The 14,245-nt window shown below is 45.0% G+C and overlaps 1 gene segment (V, D, J or C); it reads right to left on the bottom strand.

Annotated features, from left to right (window-relative positions):
* Nucleotides 1–429: 429 nt before the first annotated feature.
* LOC114489631 lies at nt 430–3,464 on the bottom strand. The segment is given in 3 exon segments: nt 430–755; nt 859–981; nt 3,371–3,464. Coding segments are annotated over 3 exon segments (543 nt in total).
* Between the last annotated feature and the right edge of the window lie 10,781 nt (nt 3,465–14,245).

The raw sequence follows: 14,245 nt of genomic DNA on the forward strand, positions 1-14,245 counted from the left end.
TGTGGAGCTCTGGTGCACTGTTGACTCCAGCAGAACGTCTGGTTGGATTTAGCTGATATCGGTCATGAAGATTGAATAATTCAACTATGATTCATTAGGATAACATTAAGCAAATATTGTGACTTTCTGCCTCCTGTGTGTGTGAAAATGTTTCCCTCCTATTACAGCAATCATCTGCAATTCACATAGTTAAGAAGTAATCACAGAATCATAAAGGAAGTCAGGGTCCCTGAAAGAAACTGCCGTGTAGAAAACTAACCCCACACCTGCAGAAATCCAACAGTTAAAGTGCATTTGCCGCTGTTTCAGAACTGAACCCAGTACTCAAGGTGCCCTGAGTGCGCCCCCTGGTGTTCGGAGCTTCCCCTGCAGTCCAGCCCCCCTGTCTCCTTCAGGGAGGTTTGTGTCAGGGTTCACAATGACTTCCCCTCACTGTGTCACTCCCACAGTAATACATGGCCGTGTCCTCAGGTCCTCAGCCTCAGGTCTCAGGCTGTTCATTTGCAGATAGAGTTTGTCCTTGCCATTGTCTCTGGAGATGGTGAATCGGCCCTTCACAGAGTCCGCATAGTATGTGCTACTACCAGCAATTGCTGAGATCCATTCCAGCCCCTTCCCAGAAGCCTGGCGGACCCAGTGCATCCAGTACCTACTACTGATGGTGAATCCAGAGGCTGCACAGGACAGTCTCAGAGACCCCCCAGGCTTCACCAGGCCTCCCCCAGACTCCACCAGCTGCACTTCACTTTGGACACCTGCAAACACAAAGACATCAGGTCAGGAAACTCTTGCCCATCCACTTTATCTCTCAGATGTATCCACTCACACACTCAGTGTCTCCCATTCCCTAGAGATTACCTGTTAAAACAGCTACAAGGAAAACCCAGGTGAGAAAAAAACTCCATGGTGAGTGGTCTGTGTTCTGTCCTGAGCAGGGACTGGGGACACCTGTTAATCCTGGGCTGGGCTCATTTCTCAGAGCTGCAGAGTCAGGGCTGGGCTGCTTTTCATGAGCAGAGGGACCCTCTATTTGCATGTCCTCCTACTATATAGGGAGCTCTGGGGCTGGGTGGTGACATGACGGACATGGTCCCAGAATGTGACATGTCTAAGGGTGCATATTTGATAAGAATCACTCCCCACTTTTGAGGCTGTGCCATCCCCACTGACCCAACTGCTCCATGAGATGCATAACTGACCTAAGAGAGTAAATGTTCATAAACCAAAGATATTTAAAATGATACATGCCTTTGAAAAATTTGAGTGATGGACACACCAAGACAATCCAATACTCATGACAACAGGAAGCTTTAAATGTGCAGGATGTTCCTCTTGTCATCGGAAGTTGCATCTGTCCTATTTCCTCTACAACATGACCAGACTATGAACTAAGGAGAGAGTGTGACCCCAGAGCTCATGGACAGAGTTTTGGAGGAGATGGAGGGTCTGTTTTGTTTTTGGAGACAGAAGCGGGAACCCTTCCTAGAAGTGGGAATTGCTGCCTGGAACATGTTTCTTTAGTGGAGTTTGGTGCTGAATATGCAGCATATTCACTGCCTCACTTTTGTTTTCATTTCCTAGACTCTGGGAAAAGTAGGTTCACACATTTGGGATGCATAATAAAGTCATTCATAAGTAGATGTGCATAGGTGAAGATTTATGAGAAATTGGGGAATAAGTATGTTGAAATTTTATAAATTTGATTATAGAAAACCTTGGTACAAACTACTAACAAAAATAGCAGGTAAAAATAAATGCATAATTTATATGAAGAGCATTATTTTATCTATCCACTGATTACAGGATGAATAAATCTTTCAAATAACTTCCCATTGCTGGAGCTGGTGGATCTGATGTTATGTTAAACTGGTCATCATTCTGGGTTCAGCCTGATGCTCTCTATTAGTATCTGTGTTTACATGGATGTTCAGTGCAGCTGTTATCAGGAAGCAGGGGAGGGAGTATAATGGAGCCCCCTGATTATTTGACAGTAAATTTCACAAGAACCATCTCATCTCTCACAGTCTCTATTCATGCCGGCATGTGACCCATGGGAGTTTGTCACCATGACCACACATAATGGGCGTCCTCTGAACTTGAACCTGATGTACTCATAGTATTGATGTGCTAAATGGAAAATGGCACTCCATGCACAGGCATGAATTTCCATGGATGGTAAGTGAAGCTGGTTTGAACTGACACTTTCACACTGACCTCCAGAATGTGCAAGAACAATGTGTGTAGATTGCAGAGCCAGGTGTGTGATAATTGTTTCCACTGACATAGAAAGATAGTAAAGGCTGAATGTGGGTGTTTCACTGTCAAGGGTGTCCCTGTGATGCCCTTTGCTGTGTAACAACATCAGCATTAGCTCAGAGACAGGGGCACTCATGGGGCATTGTTCTCAGGTGAGGAGAATCCACAGGATCTCACCCTGAGGGAGGGCTGAAAGAAAGCTGTGATGCCACAGACTGTGCTGGAATGTGGACTTTGCTGCCAGAATGTCATCTGTGTGATGCTGGATGAGAGACAAGAACATAGACATTCCCCTTTACTTTCTTGGACTTACTTTTCCCCAATTACAAGTCCAGTTTTCACAAATAAGCAAGTGCACTAGAATTTGCTAGGCATCACCTTTTCCAAATCCCCATGGTAACCCTGACCAAGGATTCCCAGATGAAGCCTTAATGAAACACTTCCTTCAGAGGACCAGGAGGCTCCAAATGGGCCCCCTGCAAAATGACAACAAATAATAGGAGCCGTCTCTGCAGCATCTCCCCTGCCTCTTCCCCACAGTATATCTGGTCTACTGAAATATTCCCTGAGTTTCTGATGTGCCCGTGGCAGCATCCGTCCTACTCTCAGATCCCACCTGTGTGTGAGGAAGTCAGGAGACCCATCTCCCTGCCATGTCCTCTACCCAGCCACACTGCCCCCCCCATGGTCAGTGACACATTTAGCATGTGGGTCATCACAGTGTCTCTCATGCAGTAATACATGGCCAAGTCCTTAGCTTTGAGACTGTTCAGCCCATGTATGCTCTACTCATGGATATGTCTGCAGTCATGGTGACTCTGCCCTGGAACTTCTGTGTGTACTTTTTTTCACTGTCACTGGGGTGATTCTCCCCATCCAATCAAGCCCTTGTCCTGGGGCCTTTTGCACCCAACATATGCAGTAGACTGTGAAGGTGTATCTATAAGCCTTTTAGGAGACCTCCACTAAAGCCCCAGGCTTCCTCACCTCAGCCCCAGACTGTACCAGCTGCACCCAGGAGTGCTCACCTGTGGAGAGCAGGCATGAATTTGTGGAAGTGTCTCTTTATTTTCCTTGGCACCCTCATCAACCCAGAGACTGGAGAGCTTCTTACCTATACCCACTGCCACCAGGTAGAGGGCTTTCCTGTTCCAGTCCATGGTGAGGGGCTGTGCTGTGAGGACTTCTTTAGGGGAGGGTGTAGCCATGGGTGATGCTCTCAGGGACCAGGAACACTCATATTCAACCTAGACCACCTCTCTCCTTTGCATATTCATGAGCGAGAGTGTTTCAGAGCTTAAGTCCTGATCCCACCTGAGAAAAGTTGGAGGGCACAGAGACCACATTCAGTGGGAGTCTGACAGACCCAGTCCTAATCCCTGTGTGAGGATATGTGGCCCCTCCCAGGCCCCTAAGTTCTGTAAAGAAATAGTCTTTCCCTGGGAAACAAGGCCCTGCAGGACATGCTCTTTCAGGGTGATCCCAACTTTGAGTGACACAGAGACACCTGGGACAGTCTGGCCTTGGTACATGAATGTCTTATTGCTGGGCCAGTGTGTCTACAAAATTCTCCACCTGGTGAGTTAATAGAATAATCCCTGTGTCAAGCTACTTAAAATTGAGATATAAAGAAGCCATAGAAATACTCTTATTTGTTGTGGTCTTCATGCTTTATACTTTTGTATATGCTCTAATTGAATTGGGTATTTGCAGTCACCGCATGCCCCACTCAACTTTAGATGTTTTGATCGGAAGAGGGGGATGCAGGCCCTCAGAGGGAATGTCTTCCCAGCTCCATTTCCACCTGATGCTTGGCCCCTGCCCTGAACTTGTGGGTCTTGCACGCTGCCTGCTGCTCAGCCTGAGTCTTGCAGGGGGGTCCTGTCTGGCCTCAGAAGGCATGAGCATCTCCTTGGCACTAGTTGAGAATTGAAGACAGAACCCTGACTTCAGAATGCTCCCACAGGGATGCCATGTGCTTTAACATCTCTAGACACAGAGATCTGATTTTACCAAACCGCATTGACTCTGCAGGGAACCTCCAAACAAGGGCTGCATGAGCCACCAGGAAGCCCCTTTCCTGGAGCTGCCCAATGCACCGTCACTGCCAACACTTCTGAGTCTGGAAGTTCTTGGGGCCTTTGGAAGCCTCTGGTGTCCTCAGATTCCTCTGTTTGAAGGTCCCATCTGAGGATCCTGCATGAGGCCCTAATCCCACCACATTTATGTTGCTCAATTATTTACACACAGACACACAGTGATGAGTTTCATGGCAATGCTCTTGAAGGCTCCTTTCTTCCCAGTTCCTACCTATGGGATGGGCCTCCACATGAGTTCTAGGCCTGAGTGGGACTTGTTAGGTGAGTGAGGTCAACTCTGTGAGGGACTCACTGGCTTTTCTTCCTTTATTGATTCTCCATCCTGCTGCTTGTCTTCCCTTCTACCACCTGTCTTGAGGACCTCAGACCTCAGCCTCCCACACAGGAACAGAACCACTGCTCAGTGTTCCACAGCTGCACCTGTCAGGGGCTGCAGGAACCACCATCTCCTCCTGCATCTGGGTTTCTGGTTCAACCATCGTTGACACTCCTGCACTGATCAAGGCATCACAGGGGAGAACTCAGCCACTGCTGGTTGTTACTCAGGCTCCCTTTCTAAGCTGGTCATCTCTGGGGTCAGTCATGGAGGAGCTGTGTGATGTTTCCCATGAGGACTCCATGTCTTCAAATCCAGCATCCCAGCAGGCACTAAGGTCTCAGTTCCTGGGTCAGGCATGAACATTTATTCTGGTTTTCACTGGCTGAAGAATGTGACAGGTGGTTTCTACATAAAAGAGTAAGAGAAGGTCCCCATTTCCACAGGATTGTGCACCTGTGTTGGATATATCAAGCACATGTCAGTTCCATGTGCCACCAAGTCATTGGGGTCACTGCATAGTTACCTTCTATGTTGATCTTGTTATTACCATGTATTACTACCCTTGGCACCTGTATCAAGCAAACATACTTCTTGGCGAAGAAGTATGTGCACAATAATCTGATTAGTCAAATACATCTTCTTTTTTTTGTTTGTTTGTTTGTTTCAGTGTATGTGCATCATTGATATTCCCACATGAAAGCAGGTTGCATTTGGATATTGTCTGAGATCAATATGGAAAAAGTCATTTGCAAGATCAATCACTGAGGACTTGTGGCCTTGGCTTGCAATCAGCTTAGTCTGCTGACACTGTCACAGTGAGCTCTGATTCCATGCAGTACTGCTCATTCAACCCTCAGTGATCTCAGAGTCATAGCAGGGCTCCACTATTTTCAATGGTGATCAACAGACAAGCACCCAGGGGATATTAGGAAACAGCTTTGCAATTGGTAGCCTGACATTAATGGGATCCTCCCTCGTGTTCACTGAGTGCCCAGTACTGTTTCCAATAAAAAAAAACATGAGTGTTCTCTGATGGGATCATACCCTGTGAAGGGCAAACTTGCATGCTGTCTTCTTTACACAGAATAGCCATGGTCCTCCAGAGAAGCAAACAGACATGCACATTTGCATTTACAAGGAGTCGATGCCCATTGTCTCGACAATGAAACCTCCTAAATTGCAATGAGCTCTGGTGGCTGGTGGAAGACACAGGAAAGCTGCTGTCATAACTCAGCCTGAGTTAAATGTTGAGGACTAGGGTGCCCAGGACAGGACAAGACCCCGGCCCCAGCTCCAGTATCCAGCACATGGGTAAAAAGGGCTTAGTTTTCTCTCCTTCACTGTTTATTCCAGTCAGCCATTCAGTGGTGTGGAAGGTGCCCACCCACATTGAGAAGAGCATTCTGCTTTACTGCACCAGAATTCAAAGTGAAGTTCACGTGTAAACACACTATGGACAGACCAAAGAATGACTTTCAGGCAAAGGTTTTGGCACCCTGTTATCTACTCAAACTAACAGGAAAATTAGCAGACACAATGCAGGTATTTAGGGGAACAGTTTCTTAGATCTTGGTTATATGTGCCTCCTTAATGTATTTAGATGGAGATACAACTACTTTAGACACATTGGGGTGAACAGTTTCTTATGTATCTGCATGCTGAAGGTGAGATGGAGAGGAAGCTCTGGGAGAGAGATTAAAACAGGCCTTAACCTCCATGTGCATTGCTCCTGAAGAAGCCCTGTGCTGGGGACCACTCTGCTTGTTTTCCAAGATTGCAGCCCTGTGAGAGCAAGCTCTGAAAGGGTCTAATAAGTCTCCCTGGAAAACCAGGTAACACAGGTGGCAAACATGGCCCAGCTCTAACAACGAGGGTTCCCATGGGAAAAAGGCCTCAAATGTACATTGTATCCTTTGAAGCTTGCTCTGCTTTGTTTTGTATAGCCCTGGTGATATAACCCAGATGTTTGAATTCAAAGCATAAGGGATAAACTCCTTATCTCATGAAACATGTCTGAAAGACCCTCTGGCACCGGCATGACTAACAGACCCTGACCTATGACAAAACTCTATGTTCCTTCAATTGTTATCTATAGATAACACCCATTTCTGTATGAGTATAGTCTTTTTGACATTGATTGATAAGCTATGCATGTACGCTGTATGCACCCACACATACCATTCCAAATAAAAGTCATTTGGGAGAAGAACATGGGGTGCTCTCCACTACAGGGAATCGCTAACCCCTTTTCCACCAGAACAGAAAGACTGTGTCCAGGACAACTTCTTTACCATCTGCGGCAAATGGGAAGAGCATGCTGCTGGACAGTTCTTCCCACATCTGTCGGATGAACAGGGACAGAGGCTACGAGCCATTGCTGCAGACAGGCACATCCAGACAGATGGGATTTGGTGCCTTTCATCCTACGTAAGGGACGAGAAGTACCAAGAGGTTTTTGGTTATGCTGCCGGTGTGTCTATGATAAAGGAAAGGAGATTTCTTCTGGGGCCACCTCTCTTGCAGCCACTTTGCATTAGATAAGTGGAATCAGAGCTGTTTGATTTCTTGTGTTTTGGGAAACTTTGTTTGAATTTTGTTGTTTTATAAAACCCTAGAATCTCCTGTCTCTGCTGCTTGGGTCTGTGCCATTTGGGCCTTAGAATTTACTCACTGTACTTGCTGGTGTGAGATAGTGCCTCTGCTGTTTGGGCTTCACGCCATTTAGTTTCTGTAAGGGTCATTTGTAGCACCAGGTGGTGTCAGATATGATTCTAAGGCTAGTGTCTCTCTCCCTTCTCTTAGAAGATTTAATTTGAGAATACTGGTTTGCTTGAATGTTCTATTTGCTACAGAACTTTGTTTTTGTTTCTGTTTTGAAAGGGGCATCTCAGTCTCAGTCTTGAAATGTTTTGCTAAACCTCTGGTAAATGGAATGAGATCTCTAATGCTGTTACATCATAAGGATTCTACTCGGGAAGAATTTAAATTGCTTGTTTAAAGAGGGAAAGAGATTGCATTCCCCTCTCAGACAGTAAAAGGTTCAGGAAGAAAAACAATGTGAAAATGTTCTTTAATCACTATGAACTCCCTTCTGGGGGCTCAGAAACTGCTTTGGTCCTGGGAACAAGCACTGTCACTTCTGGTGTCTCCTCCCTCCCTCTTCCCCAGCCTCCCTGAAGTCGTCAAGGTCACTATATAATGAGACAGCTCACTTTGAGCACATTCAAGAAATGCAGTGATCACCAAGAATAAAAAATGCAAATGCATTTGCCAGTGGAGAAAAAACTGTTTCTGAAAGTTGTGAAATGTGTTCATAAAGTTGTCAATCTAAAACATACTAATTACTTATTTTGTTGTTACTGAAAGTTGAGAATTTTAAGTGGGAAAATATAGGTTTTGGTAAAGAAAGGTATAAAATTATAGCATTATATCTTGAAAATAATATAGGATTGAATGTGGGTCATTCTAAAGTTGGTTATGCCTGGACAAGTTTAAAGGGTAAACTAAAATGGGCTAGAAGAGTTGAAGAAGGGTTTTGTAAGTCCAAGTGGGTTTGTGTAAACCAAAGAGGGTCTGTGCAAGCTGAAGGGTGATTGTGTAAGGGAAAAGGAAAAAATAAAAAAAAGAATCAAAGAAGTGATAGAAAAGAAAGAGAGAGATGAAATTAAGGAAGTGAAGGACTGTGAAGGAGAAGGGTAAGAAGGAATAAAGGAAAAGGATGTGTGCCACTTTCATGTGCAGCATGGGAAGGAAGGGCATTGGAGTAACTTAGAAAGAAGGGAAGCAGAAGTAGAAAAAAATGAGAGGGAAAAATAAGCACCTGGGTTTTTGAAACCCTGCAGATTCTAAAACTAGTAGCTACCAGGTCCAGAGAACAACAAGGCAGTTAACTCTCTGCTCAAGCTCATTACAACTTGCAGAAACAGCAAGGGGGCCTGTCTTTCCAAGCACAGGAAAAAAAGGTGACACTTTTAAAACCCTGGCTTTTCTCAGACTATGCTGCTGGGAGCCTAGTTCTCACTGCCCCCTGCCCATTAGAACCAGACAACCAAGTGTTAGAAACCACCCTAATCTCTTTTAAGGGCGAAAACTAAGAGAAGAAGAAACACCCAATTAACTTCACAGAAGTGCCTCTCCCTGTTCACAAGAGCCGAGCTAAGTCTTGTCAATCAAGTAATTCAAACTAGACAGTTAACCCCAAAATGTGTATTATGAATGGCTGTTCATCCCTCACCAGCCACAAAGGAATGCTGATTTATTAACTTATGGAGGAGGGTATGCTGGAATTTCCCCCTCCAGAAGGACCCTTGGAGCAGCCAGCAAAGAGGGTGAAGCCATATCATAGAAAAAGCTACCCCACTCCATGACCCACCTCCATCCCACTGGATTTCCCTGATCTGGTAAGAAATAGTATGGGTGATGAAGATGCTCTTGTCACTCGCCAACAACTCACTTGCGCCGCAGGCTTCTCTAGGTTGTGGTCCACCCCCCTGAAGCGGAACTCCAGTCAGCACTCATGGGAGGAGCTCCAGCATCACTAGTGAGGGGCCTTTACTTTCAATCTCAAGGGACATCTAGCAACTCCAGCTAGAGCTTCATCAGCAACTCCAGTACACTAAGCAACTCACTGACCAGGGGGACTTTTACACCTTGCATAATAATTACAATAACACAATCCAAAGACTTGGTTTGAAGGACTGAATTTGCATGTCTGGGTCATGGGGACTATGGGATGGTCCTAATCATTGTGGGCTTTTGTGTTTTGAAATGCATATCCAAATTATTTTCCAGGGATTGTATAAGTGATTGTCCAGAGAACTTATCCCTGTCTTAGGAGAGAGCTAGAGCTTCCACAGACCAGGTGTTGATGGACCCTGAACCTGGAATCAAATTTTGCTTGTAGGAAACTCTTCTTATAAGTTGGGAGGGACTATGGTCAGGTACCCTGCCTTTCTGGGACCTCTGTTGGGATGTCTATTCTATTGAACACAATCAATGCATAAGTCTGGGTTAGGGGATCACCTGTCATGAGACACATTGGAATTCAATGAGAGGACAGCCTCGCCTTACTGAGCATAAGAAGAAATGGTGGACTAGATGAATAGGTGACACTTTAAAATCCTCATGCAACTTTCAGACAGATTAAAAATGTTCACTAGCACTTTCCTAATTTTCTAACATTCTTAATGTATAATAAACTCTTTCATCAGACATATGACTTGGAAGTATATTCTCTGTCTATGATTGTCTTTTAATTCCTTTAGTGGAATTGTTGGTGGTTTGGTAGAACAGATACATTTCATTTTAATAAAGGTCAATTCATCACTATTTTAATGATATTTTTGTGTGGCATGTTTCTACAAAAATCCCCGGATACTGACCAGGTTACATTGTCCTTGTTCATTTATTACAGCAGCCATAGGGATTACAATAGGTTGTAGTATCAGAAGGGGAGGGTTGGTAGAAAAATTACCCACAATGTGGGAGTGACTTTGGAACTGGGTCAGCTGTAGATGCTGGATTTTGTTTGAGTCACACACAGGAATATGTTCCATGTTCATTAACTGAGTGTAACTAGACATATGAGTGTGAAGAAATTTCAACTGAAGACCCAGAAGGAGGCACAGGGCATGATAGAGACTATATCATCTTAGAGAATACCTAAGTAATTATAAACACAGGTTGCTTAGAAAGAGAAACTCTAGAACTATACAGGTAAAGATTAAAATAAATAAGGAGCATGTTATAGCACCTGGGTGGAAAGGGGGCTCCTTGTTACCCACATACATATTTTCACAGTGCCTATTAAATAAGGTAACACTATCAGAGGTGCAGGTAATCAGACTTGGACCTCTTTGGTATTTTTACTGACCTGGTCACACACTGACTCTTCCAAGCTGCATGATTCACTGGGGCTCCATTTACGAAACCTCTCAGCACTTAAAGGGAAGAGAGAGCATCCCTGCCTGGAGGAGCCACAGTGCATCTGGAAGAGGAGAGGTAGTTTCAAAGGACCAATATTCCTGTCTCATCCCATCATAATCATCATATGTTTCACCTTCATCATCATTTGCTTTCTAAAAGTCATGCATTTCATTTTCTATGCATGCAGTGGTTGTCCACACATAATGACTCCTTATCTCATGTGTGCCCATGTATTTTATAGTTGTTAGATGGAATAGGTAGTGAGACTCTACTTGCCTTCATGTTTCACTGCTGACAACTGATGGGTCTTTCCTGCCTCTTCTCCATCTGCTCCAACATGGGAAATCTGATAAGAATCTGAGGTCTCCCCTTAGACATCAATGGGGGATTGAAATGATGCACACCACTCTAAGCAGAAGTCGTCTCTCCCACCACATTGAAAAATAAAGCTCTGAGCCAGTTTCCTCTGCTGCTTCTGTCATAGTCTGTCTGGCTTGTTCCAACCTTCCCTGTTATTCCACTTAGTTCACCATGTTCCCTGTACTGATTCAAGTTAACAGTTGTGTGTTCTAGTGGGAATACTTGTACACACTCTGATTTATGAAACCATTGGTCCTGGTTCTTCAAGGAAGCTGGCCCACAATATATGTATTTTCGTTTACATTTACATGATGTTCTCATTATTACTCTGAGTCATCCAAAAGCCCCGTGAGTTGGGGTTGCGGCAGCAGACACAAGAGAGCTGCTTTCTTAACTAAGCCTGGTCTGCATGCTGAGCACCAGGGTGCCCAGGACAGGAGAAGACTTCTGCCCCAGCTCCAGATTTCAGGACACAGGTGGGAAGGGGTTAATTTTCTCTCTTTCACTATTTGCTCTAGTCAGTCCCTCAGTGGAGTGGAGGGTGCCCACCCATATTGGTGAAATCAGCCTTTCTGAGACACCAGTTCACAGGCCTGGATTACCTATAAGCAAACTATGCACAGACCAAGAAATGGCTTTCAGCCAAGTCTTCGGGCAGCTTATGATCCAGTCAAACAAAAACCAAAACCAACTGTCACAACAAAGCTATTTAAGGGAAAACTTCCAAGTCAGAGATCACATGTGTCTGCTAGTGTGTTTAGATAGAGGAGAAGCATCCACTTAGACTCATTGCGGTGGGTCTAAGTCGCTTTCTTAGGTATACACATGTTGAATATCACATAGAGAGGAAGGTCCTGGGCCAGAGATGAAACTAAGCCTTCATTAAACTGCAAGTGTCCTGGTCCTGCAGAACTCATAGGTCCTGGGCTCCCTCTGTTGGTTGAAGCCCCTCCTGCCACAGGATTGTGTCAGGGTTCACACTGACGTGCCCTCTCTGTGTCTCCCATGCTATAATGCAGGACTGTGCTCTTGACTCTCATTGGCAGATAGGCAGTGCTTTTCAAATCGTCTCTTTACATGGTGAAAGTGTCTTTCACTGATGCAGTGCATTCTGTAGTGTGATGGTTAGCTTTATTTTTAATAACACTTATCCACTGCAGTCTCCTTCTTGGATGCTGGCTGATCCAGGTTATATAATAGTTTCTGAAACTGAATCCAAAGCATTTACAGCAGAGTCTCAGAGAACCCCAGGCTGTCTCAGGGGTCTCCCAGCTCCAACTCATATTGTACATCTTCAGACTGGATATTCTCATTAGGAGGGGCATACACACAGAGAAACTCAAATCCCCAGATTCTTCATAATGCTACATGTAAAAGCATCAGAATAAGTGCCCATCTCAGCCCAAAGTTCATCGTGTTTCCTCTGTGATAATTGCAACAATGAATGCAAACTGCAGAGCCCTGGAGCCTGGGGCTGCTCTTTCAGAGGTGCAGGGGCAGTGGTGGGGTTTGGTTTGTCAGCACATGAAGCACACCACTTGCACGTGCTTCTCCACTTATGGACAGAGAAGTGAATAATCTAGATGAGGATCCCCACTGGGATCAGAGGGACGAGCACCTCCATTGTGATGGTGGGAATTTTATACGAGGCTGGTTAGTCTGCATGCTGTACAGTTATTATTGTTTTTGCTAATTTCTACCATCTGGCACTTTTACACAATTTAATTTACAGTAATATTCCACTCACACGGTGTTTCATGCTATTCGGCTCAGAATAAATTATCTGTGCAACCTTGTCTATGAGTCAACACACACAGAGAGGTTGTAGGGTAGGTGGAGGGAGTCTGGCTTCATCACCCAGGTGCCTGGGTAGCTAAAGGAAGCAGTGCCCCCATGGCCTTGGAGGGGCCTGATAACTAATGTTCTCATAGCCTTGAGACTGTGTCTAATAAACTGTTCCCATCACATGAAGTGGGCTCACATGCACAGAATTAAGTTATGTCATGTAATGTTCTGGCATCTTATCAGTGTGGTTCCCCTCTAGTACTTAAACAGGTGAGGACTCCATGCTGGGGGTGATGATGAGATACACAGAAGGGGACAGGTACCAGCATGGGTGGCACGCTGGGAGCAAGGGCCACAATATGAGACATGCAGATAGACATGCAGCTTGCAGCTTGCAAAGGTAGCCCACCCAAGAATAAAGGCATGCTGGGTATCCCAATGGCTCAGTTAATATTGTTTCACCTGCATGAATACCATGGACCTGTCGAGCCTGGAAGGGTGGAAGGGAAGATGCAGGTGAACACAGAGGTCCACCTGCATCTTCAGCCTCTGGGTCTTAGGTCAGTGGTCACTGCAAGAGCTTATCTTTGTGATTTCAAGACAGAATTTCTGTCCATTATATGTCTGTGAACTGAGAGAGTCCATCAGCATCAAGAAAAAGAGTGAGAAGAAGCAATAAACACATGTCATGCATTTTAACCCCCCTGGACACCCTCTGTGCACAGTCACATTCCCCTCTTCCCCCAATGACTTACCAACTGTGACATCAAGTGACTGAGGTGCACACAGCACAATAATGATTATTCAGGAAGGGGTCACTATTATCCAAATGCCACATTGTCATTATTACATATAACCTCTGGGAAGGTTGAAAATATGACATGATTAGTTTAAAAGATAAAATCTAAATGTACCCTCAAATCCCTTTGGCCAATGCTCCTCCTGAGTGCTGTTAATCTCCACACCTTCAAGAACATCAGCCATGCCCTGTGATGAGGTGACTGGGGGCACTATATGTTTTTGCATCTTACCTCCATTGAATCCTGGACCTGGATCCATGATGATGTGGTAAATACTGAAATAATTCATAGACTATATCCACTTCTATTGCTGTATTCCTTCTACATGTGCTTAGGAGTCTCCTATCACCTTCTATTAAGAGAATTTGTCTGTGGAAGAAAACACCAGAAAAAAAATGCCCATGAACATCACTGGAAGGACACTCATGGAGTGCCTTTTACAGAGAATATGGCAACAAATCTCCAGGGAGTCAGCCTTTGTGGTCAGGTTACACTGCAATCCTAACCCACCCTGGGTGCTGTAACAAACTACTGTGGGCTGGTTCATTGCCAAGAACAGACATGTATCTCTCACAGATCTGGAGGTGGGGTGTCAAACAACAGATGCTGGCAGATTTGATGTGTGGTAAGAACCTGATTACTAGCTGGCTGTTTGTTCACTGTGATCTCAGAGGGTGGTTGGGGCAAAGGAGCTCCCTGAG

This window comes from Phyllostomus discolor, chromosome 15 (assembly GCF_004126475.2).
Source record: "Phyllostomus discolor isolate MPI-MPIP mPhyDis1 chromosome 15, mPhyDis1.pri.v3, whole genome shotgun sequence".
NCBI lineage: Eukaryota > Metazoa > Chordata > Mammalia > Chiroptera > Phyllostomidae > Phyllostomus > Phyllostomus discolor.